The sequence below is a fragment of the Schistocerca piceifrons genome, chromosome 3, assembly GCF_021461385.2.
Source record: "Schistocerca piceifrons isolate TAMUIC-IGC-003096 chromosome 3, iqSchPice1.1, whole genome shotgun sequence".
Classification (NCBI taxonomy): domain Eukaryota; kingdom Metazoa; phylum Arthropoda; class Insecta; order Orthoptera; family Acrididae; genus Schistocerca; species Schistocerca piceifrons.
In genome coordinates, this window is record NC_060140.1 from 500865801 (window position 1) to 500875760 (window position 9960).

General features: G+C 35.6%; 1 protein-coding gene across 1 annotated transcript in view; it reads left to right on the top strand.

Moving 5' to 3' along the window:
- Positions 1-9237, top strand: part of LOC124787787 (tetraspanin-33-like) — a 75362-nt gene extending 66125 nt beyond the window's left edge. The window contains exons 6-7 of the mRNA XM_047254690.1: positions 2828-2944; positions 4425-9237. Of these exons, the coding sequence (XP_047110646.1) occupies positions 2828-2944; positions 4425-4496 (189 nt within the window). The 3' untranslated portion in view covers positions 4497-9237. The remainder of the gene's footprint in view (positions 1-2827; positions 2945-4424) is intronic.
- Positions 9238-9960: the final 723 nt, after the last annotated feature.

Consider the following 9960-nt stretch of genomic DNA (forward strand, 5'->3'; position numbering starts at 1 on the left):
TTTGTTCTTTAAAAACATTTAATTAGTGTGTACCACCTGTTTGTCTGTAAACATTGACCCTTCAGTTTTAAATATTCACTTATAAGAGATATGGGCCTATAACCTAATGAAATTTTCATGAATTTGCACCTTTTAGTTATAATTTGTGAGTTATGTTTTCACCAGATATCATCATTACTTCCATTCAGCTGAATAAAATAGTCTCTGGTACATAATATCTTGCTTCCATATAAAATGCAAATTGTATTTAAATCCCATCATTCACTTCAATGAACAGTTTAAAACAGTCCAACTCAACAAAAGTTCAGCCTCAGTTATCAATTGGGGTTGATTTCTTTCCACCAAACATATTAAGAAAATCTATTTGTTTGCTGGTGTAAACTAAGGAACAAAGATTAATTTTATCTTTTCATGAGCGACAAATTGAATTTTGTGTTCAATAAAGTGTGTTCATAAAATGCCATTACTGTTTCCAATGTCATGTCATCCAAAAATTCTGTTCACGGGATTTGCAAAATAAATCGAAACACTGTTATTGTCAAATTAATTTCAACAACTTCCAAATGTTTTATTTGTGCACAATGTGTACAGATTCGAGTACAATAATGACAAGATCAGAATACAACCCTTGGTTTTTCAAGATGTCAAGACTGACTCGGAGTTTTTGTAATACAAATTATATGTTCATTTCTTTTAATGTTGTTACAAAAAATAGGCGTAGCAAGAATTTGACACTATTGACATCATCTTCGTCCTTCTGGCTGCCGACTTGATTGAAAATGTGTCCAGCACATTAACTGTTTTCTCGAATGTGAAGACTGCCCTCGCTGCCAATTTCTTGTTGTGCCGCTTACGAATCAGAATAGACTAACATCTTTTGTGGTCACATGTGAATAATCCAAAGTAAATAACAGAAGATTATAAGTAACACTTTCATTAAAATAGGAATTTGACTTACATTGTTGCTGCTGGAAAGACCAGTAATGATAAGATTGAATATTTTGTATCACTGATAGTACACTTCCTACTTTATTCTTTGGAGGGTACATTTCCAAGACAATTAGACACGTGTTTATTGATGAGATTTGTTGTATACGATCTAAAATCCTCTCCTTAAATTGTATGTGCAAGCAATTCTTTGTTTAGAATTGTGGTCTGCTGTCTATGACCAGTTCCCTGTAAGTTTCTAACCACAGTGATGATTTTTTTTATAATGACGCCTGTGTTTTTTGAAGCCTGCAGAGAAGGTAGAATATTCAGTCACCTTTCAGGTATGCATTGGGGAAAGTATTATTGCTGCTTCTGGTATTTCAGCTGAAAACCTTAGTCATCTTCAAGGTTGTCTGCTAGCAGAATTTAAACTACTTCACCCAATACTGTAGAATAAGCATGCATGCGTCAGAGAAATTGGTAACAAAAGTATCACTCCTAGATAAAAATTTATGCTTGTAAAACTAAAATAAAACAAGTGCCGAGTCAGCAAATCCATGGTGCCTTAAAATTAATGTGATTTATTGTTAAAATTGGTTTCCTGTGCTGGACTGCCAGACAGTGAAGACTCGGAACAATTATTTCTCTGAGAGTGCAGACATGAAACAAGTTCATCACAATTTGTCCAGCTGAAAACCATTTGTCAAGCTGAAAATTCTTATCTTGGTTAAGCACATTGTCTGCTAATTGTGTTTCCATAGCTTCCTTGATCAGTGAATCTCAGTAGGATGAGGCTGTCACAAATACCTTGACCTTTCCATAATCCATGGAGTGGCCTGGGGAATAGTGTTCAGGATCCCAGCCTCATCCTGTTGGGATTTAGTTGTTAAGGCAGCTGTGTAAAAACAACTATCACACAGGCTACTCAACTGAGATTAGGATTTCCAGCTTGACAAATCATGGGAACCACACTGCTCTAAGAGGAATTATTGTTCAGTCTTCACTGTCTGGCATTACAGCACGGCATCACTAGTAATAATAATTGAACATATGATTTGTAAGTGCTGTGGATTTGCTGACTTTGCACTTGCTTTGTTTTACGCTTAAACACACAAAGTTTAATCTGTGATGGACACTGTCTCTCTCTCTCTCTCTCTCTCTCTCTCTCTCTCTCTCTCACACACACACACACACACACACACACACATATTTACTGCACAGCATTGTACCAAGTGATTTACATTAGGCTAGCAACTCACCTGAAGATGAAATTTTCACTCTGCAGCGGAGTGTGCGCTGATATGAAACTTCCTAACAGATTAAAACTGTGTGCCAGACTGAGACTCGAACTTGGAACCTTTGCCTTTCGCAGGCAAGTGCTCTACTATCTGAGCTACCTAAGCACGACTCATGCCCTGTCCTCACAGCTTTACTTCTGCCAGTACCTCGTCTCCTACCTTCCAAACTCCACAGAAGCTCTCGAAGTCATGCTTGGGTAGCTCAGAAGGTAGAGTACTTGCCCACGAAAGGCTAAGGTCCCGAGTTCGAGTCTTGGCCTGGCACACAGTTTTAATCTGCCAGGAAATTTCACGCCTGAAGATGGCTGTAAGGTTATCAGCTGAAATACCAGAAGAAGAAATAATACTATCCAAGATGTATGTCCAAAACTGAATAAGTAGAATGCCTGTGTAAGTACTTTGCTGTCTGGCTCTGTGAACTGCTACACTTCACATGTACATCTGCAAGGTCCAGCAGATAAATAAGTATCTTCACGAAAGGGGAGGAGGAGGAGAGAGAGAGAGAAAGAGAGAGAGAGAGAGAGAGAGAGAGAGAGAGAGAGAGAGTGTAAAGGGTGTAAAATAATGTTTGTACTGTAATCTGGTTCACTCATTTACAGGTTGCAGAAGCTAGTAAGAAAGTGTGGACAAGTGGCTGCATAGAAATTGTGCGTTCCTGGGCAGAAAGAAATTTATACACCATCGCAGGCATTGCTTTGGGCATAGCTTTATCCCAGGTTGGTATTACGCTAATTAAGTGTTCTGAAACTGTTTGATTCAAGAACAGTATATTGTTAAAGACTACATGGAGTTTCTTAGTTGCCTTTCTTGCCCTGTCTTTCCCATTTTGACAGTGAGAGCAGTCTTCTACTACTACTACTACTACTATTACTATTACTGTTGTCGGTCCCTATTCAGTTCTGGAATGTACTCTTCATAAATGGCAATTTATCAAGTGTGGAAGTCATTTCCAGTTTCTTCTTCTGCTTTTATAATGCAAGTTAAAAGGGATAATGCAATTAGCATAAATCACTGAAGTACAAATGAATGAATTTAATACAATGAGTCTACATTGATAGTCTGTCATTTAAGTCCATTTGATGACGAGTGAAATCTCAGTTGTAAAGACAGACAGCAAATTGAATATAATGTCTGAACAGATGAAGAGACATATTTTCTACCAGTTTTGAATCTGCAGAAACTACAAGTTGTATATAGGTAATAGTTCTATTTCTGTTAAACTTACATGTAAAACATAAGTGGCGAGTTGAAGTTTAACTGCACCAGACGACAGTCTGAAAATTGAAATATAAGTAGAGGGAGGTAGGCTTTGGTTTATTTTGGAATATGTTATACAATGAAAATAAAACTTTGCAAGCATACTAGCATTGATTTGATGCAGTGTATGTAAGTCTAATTCCAGGAAATGATGAAAGCAAAAGGAAATAGAAATGCTTATGGCGTTACTTTTGGCAAGATGTAGCTTAAGCTTGATTATATGTTTAATAATAGAAACAATCATGATCCTTCAACTGAAGATTTATGACATAGGCATGATTTTCAGCTTTGCCTTTTATTATAACCCTTCATGAATGTCTGCATGCTTAAAGGCACCATAAATTACAGGTAACAAAAAAGACTACATAGTTTGCACAAGTGCATCACTATCAAAAATGGCTTCCAAACAAGCAGGCAACATTTTTAACAGATTATTTGTAACCACTTTGATGGTATCAGAGCCTGGAACACGGTATGGTATTCCTGAGCTCATTGTGGGACATTGGATAAAATGTTATCAAGATATTGGAGAATCTAATAAGCATGCATGAACTGGACTTTAATGTTTAACACCACCCATCGAGGATAATGAACTTGTCAACATGTCATGGTAAAATCCTTTTTTAAACCTGGTGCAGTTAAAAAGTACTGATACATTTCCCAGGTCATTGGATACAGATTGGCACCGGATTTGGCTCTTTGGACTACTCAGAAAACATTCAGGCATCAAGCACCAGCTACATGACTCTTCCATTTAGCGCTTTCGAAATTTACTTGTCAATCTTGACTGGCAGAATGTGATATTTTCTGATGATTTGTTACTGTTGTTGGTACTATAATAAGTTTGGTTGCATAATGATAGCATAGAATGACAGTGTAGAGATGTGATAGCTTGTGTGTGTGATATATACTTATTGTTTCAAATTTTTTCATATACAGCTGTTTGTTATATACCTGGCAAAAACATTGGAAGGACAAATAGAAATGCAGAAATCTCAGTGGAATACATGAAATATTGCCTACCGCCTCGGATGAAATATTCGGTAGGTATATCTCTGTTATAAAACACCAAAAATCTATTTGCAAGGACCATTTATGCCGGCCATAAAACTTTGCCTGTGTAACTGTGTGGACAATACTGGAAGAAGTTAATTGCCGTAGCATCTGCTGTGTGCTTCTTCTGAAAAGTGAAAAATAATAGTAAGCTTGTAAATATGATGATCCATTTTTGTGTATAGACTAAACTGTTTCAAGCTTGTAAAATTTCAAGTACTATGTTTGCATTGAAAAGCATTGTATTATTAATAAGCACATAGACCCATGGAAGAATCCTTGTTAACAAAGTTTGAAACAGTGACTTGACTGAATCCAGTTTAGCAAAACTTGAGATTTGCATGACTAAGATTAGTTGTTTACAAGATAGTGCACACAAAGAAAGGAAAGAAGAATGAAACGAGAGGATCACAAGAAATTTCCAATATTAAATTTTTTTAAGAGAAAGGGTGTGTGTTTGCTTGTGTTTATGGGACGGAAATGAAAACTAAGTCTTATTATTTTACTATTAGAAATGCACAGAAGATAAAACGTCCTTGTGATTGACCTGTAGGGGAAAGGTATGAAATGGTGGAACTTCTTGATATCTCGTATAGCAAGACATACTGCCCTGTTAAACTCAAAAGTTAACTACATAATGTGCCTCTAACCCAGATTCTTTAGCATTTCAGAAATAGCCACCTAATGTTTCTGACAGCTGGGTAATTATTCAATATTTCGTTGGGACTCGGACAGTTACTGTCTTATTGACTGAACATTTTTTTAAACTCTGTCTATACCATTTTGTTGATTGGCTTCATAAATGTAAGAACTTAAGTATACCATGAAATGTATTATATTTGCACATTTTGTATGTTAAGAAACTATCAGTCTTCCTGAAAAATGTTGTATCCTTGCAAATGGAAGACAAGATAGTCAGTATGAAAGTGAGGAAGTCAGTTTAAATTGTGTAATTTCGAAATTTTTTGCTTTAAGTGGCAGTTGTTGTTTAGAATCTCAGTACATTTTACTTGTTTTATTCATGTCTGAAGAAAGAATCTGTATCCTGATAATGTTGAAGTTGCTGATTGTGAAGAACTGTTTTCGAGAACTATGCTCTTAAACAGTTACATAGTTTTTAGTCACTGACTTTAAGAATCATGTTCTGTAGAATCTCAACTATGTTGCAATTAATTTTTAAAATTAAATAGATCTATTTTTGAAAACTTGTATCTGCTGTGGATAAAATTTCATGTGTTTTGAAGCATTCCAGTATGTTTTTGCTTTACCACATATAAAAGAATACAAAAATTAAAAATACAAACTCTGAGCTCTGCAGCCACTTTTTGTAATATATTTTTAAACTTTTATCCAAAACTTCCTATTTATTGAATATTATGGAGTGTTAGTTATTGCAAGTCTTGCATTTTCTGTTGGAGACTTCAATTTAAATTATTACTAAAATTGTTTGTTTTGATAAGAACAACCAGCTTTAGTAAAGGGTAATATTGTTTTCCTATTGCTGTTTAATTGTGGTAATGTACAAATATTGCTTGACTTGTTTTCATAATAGATGACTTTTTTCCCTTCAGTAGTTCATTTCAAAAGTTGTCTGGCTGAATGACTCACTTTTAGTATCAGCATTCTCATCAAAAACCCTGAAAAATTTAATGTTTGTTTCAAATAAATTAGAAAAAAGTGATAGTTCCTTAAGTCCCCACATTGCAGAAATATAAATAATAATAGTACAGTATTACACTAAATGAAGTATCTACTTGTACTTTCTCTTTGTCTGAAAGTGAATGTCTCCTCCCTACCTGTCTTTCTCTGGTTTCTACTGTGAATTATTTCCAAATTTTTTAAAAAAATTGAAATATTGTCCTTTTTTTGTTCTTCATTATAGGCTACCATGTCATCAATAAAACATTGTTAATTTCTTAATTGGAATATCATCAAATAGTTTACTGCGGTGAAATGTGTAATACTTTGCCATTCTGATAAAGGCATGTGCATTTTCAAGTTGTCAAGGAACCAGCAATCTGGCTGGAGGCTTTTCACTGCAAATTTTCAAAATCTTTTAAGATCCTTGGGAAATCATTGACTGTTGGCTTGTTACTATAAAGATGATACATATCACATGGTAAAAGCATTTGGAGTCAAAATTAACTGTCCCCGTTAAATGTTGTGTGTCATTTTTGTACATGACTGCAACAATATGTGTTAGTAAATAAATTCTGATTAATTTACAGAATATTTTACTAGTTTCACTCTTAACATTCCAGTAGATAGCTTCAAGTCTCGAAAGTATTAAAACTTTCGCTGTTGAGTGTGAAAATATTCTGCTACAAAAAGTGCACAAATTCAAACATCATTAAGCAGTTACAGTAATTTCTGCACTACTCCAACTGCAGTATTAGTCTTCAAACAACATTTCAACTAACATCTGTTAGGGTAATAATCCTTCATGTGTCGATCTTACGTTTCACCGCTTGTTTCCATAACTAACAGATTTAAGTTTCTGAACACTTGAAATTGATCTTTTTTCTGTATTATCTGAAACACATTTTTAAGGGTCCATATTATCTGAAACACATTGGGTGATTTGTCTCTTGCAGTTCATTCTGGCTATGTCTGACTCAGCTCAATGCTGCAATAGAGAAGATACAGCCGATGTTTCTCTCTCTCTCTCTCTCTCTCTCTCTCTCTCTCTCTCTCTCTCTCTCTCTCTCTCTCTCTCTCTCTCTCTCTCTCTCTCCCCCCCTCTCCCCCTTCCTCCCTCATCAAAATTACAAGAAAAATAGGGGGTCTGAAAATGGAGGAGGAAACAAACTTAGCTATATTGGGAGCAGAGTTATTTTTAATGAGATGCTTTAAAGACAAACAGTAATTACAGAGGAGGAGTGGTAATTTTAGGACAGTCATGTACAAAATATAATAATTTAGGTACTAAATATATTGTAAATTTCTCCTCTTTTTTCAGGTAAAGAAATATGTTCACTTTGATTCCTAAAAACAACTTTCATTTGACAGCTCCTTGTTTGTGAATAAGATAGATTGCTATTCACCATACAGAGGAGGTGTTGAGTTACAGAAAGGCACAAAAAAGACTGCTACAAAAGTGAGCGTTTGCCCAAAAGTGCTTTGTCTAACATAGAAAACACACATATCCACACACACATGACCACTGTCTCTGGCCACCAGGTCTGACCTTGATGGCCAGAGACAGTGTGTGTGTGTGTGTGTGTGTGTGTGTGTGTGTGTGTGTGTGTGTGTTTGTGTGTGTGTGTGTGTTTGTTTGTTTTTCAAAGTAGAAGTCAGCCTTTTGGCCAGAAGCTCACTTTTATATAAGTCTTTCTGTTGTGTCTATGACTCAACATATCTTCTATATGATGAGTAGCAGTCTGTCCTTTTCATAATATTGGATTTGTTCCATTGTTTGAACTCCTTATTTGTGGAACATTTGATACTGTAATTGTTGTTAGCAGTTCTCTTACTAAAGTTTCACTCCATTTCTATTGGGGTGTTTGCTCATGCTTGAAATTGGTCAGCATTCTGTAGGACTGTTCTGTATTTATGAAATCTGATCGTTCAGAATCACACTGACTGCTTTGTAACTTTGTATGATTACCTACTTAGAGACATTATTATATGTAAGATGTCTTTGTCCACCAATGAAGAGTGTAATATATCTTCTTTCTGGTCTTCTCCAAATCAATTTTTATTTTGATGCTTTGCTATATTTTGTGATTTAAAATAAATTTCCCTTCAAGTTACTTGGTCTATGAACCATCTAGTGCTTTCAGGTGATGAGAAGACTGGTGGTTGGAGTCAAAAGCAGCTCTGATATTTTGTTATTTTGTGTGTGTGTGTGTGTTTTTTTCACATTAACACTGAGGCAGGTTGAATGGCAGTACTTTGTGAAGCTCCAATGAGATTTACTCCATTGAGAGAAGTGCTGCACATCTACTGCTATGAAACTGAAGTGCTCGGTTCAACCCTGCCTGGACATAAGTTTTTGTTTCCACTTCCGTCATACACCACTCTAAATAAGGCAGTTGGACACACCCAACACTAGTCTTCCCCACACTTGAGGTTCCTAACACACAACTTGAGCACCAAGTTGACATCATGAGGCCGAATTCTTAAACTTAGTTTTCCATGGGGAGTTCAAAATACATACAATTTGCCTCTAACTGCTGTACTATCATTTCACAGTGATGCAGTTGCAATATATACAGATTTTTAAATTAAATTACAATGTTTATTGCTAACTACTGTGAACATTCCCAAAACATTCTCATATTTGACTTGTAGAAAATAACACAGGTTCAGCCCAAACTTAGTTGTTCCCAGGTTCTAATTTTTCACATACTGAGTATCATATTTGTTAGTACTTACAAAGTGATGATTATGAGCTCAATAAATAATTTTATTTTTATTTATAGTTGTAGTAAAAACTTTTTGCAAGTTTTGTAGATGTGATAACACTCATCTCTTGATGATATTTTATAAAAATATACAAGTACAGTGCAACAGGATACTGATAAGCACAAACAATATCTGTTGAAATATTCTTGGCTCTGTAAAGCCCTTGGCATTTTTGTTGTAAATTAACATTCCTTATTAGTTGGAACTATTACAAGTAGCTTTGTGCCAAATTTTATGCATCAAATATTTGTAAGAATAATCATTTTTGGTACAATAAAGGAACTTTTGAAAATGTTGTGTAGTTATTTCCAGAATGTGCCACTCATGTTATTCCACTATGATATTTCATGGCATTTTTCTGAGATTTTGTCTCATCGGTGACTTTGTTACCTATAGGCAAGAACTTTTGTCAATGTAAATGAGTACCATTTATGCTGTGGCAGGAGCAACAGAGCAATGAACACCGATGAAAGTATTCATTTATGAGGGAGTTTGGTTATGCATAAATGTTACAAAGATTTACTTCCCACTGATGCATTCATGGAGTTTTTGCGAACTGCCAGTCAGTGTTCGCGCTATATAATGATCTGGCACAAGCTGTATGCAAGATCTTATCGTGCACATGGTAACACACCTCCCCTTCCCCCCCTCTTCAAATTTACCTTCCAACTGTTACATTTATTGGCAAGGGACAGAGGAATGAACGGGGACCGGGGGTGGGATGAGTTTCTTCTGTGCATTGGAGCAAAGCGCCATTGTGTATCTGCTTAAAACGACCTTCTTCTCCTCTTGTCGTGATATGTCATCAACTCATGCTTGCATTTTTCCTTCAGTCATTAAGTTAACCTGGTGAAAAAGGGTGTGCTGTATGCTGAAAATTGTTTTTGGTGCTATGGGCAGAACATCAGCAGCAGCTATGCCAGAAGTACAGGGTGACACAGAGCAATGGAAACATTTCCACAATCCGATAAAACTAGAAGTGAAAAAGGAAATAAATTGCATTCATAGTAATTGA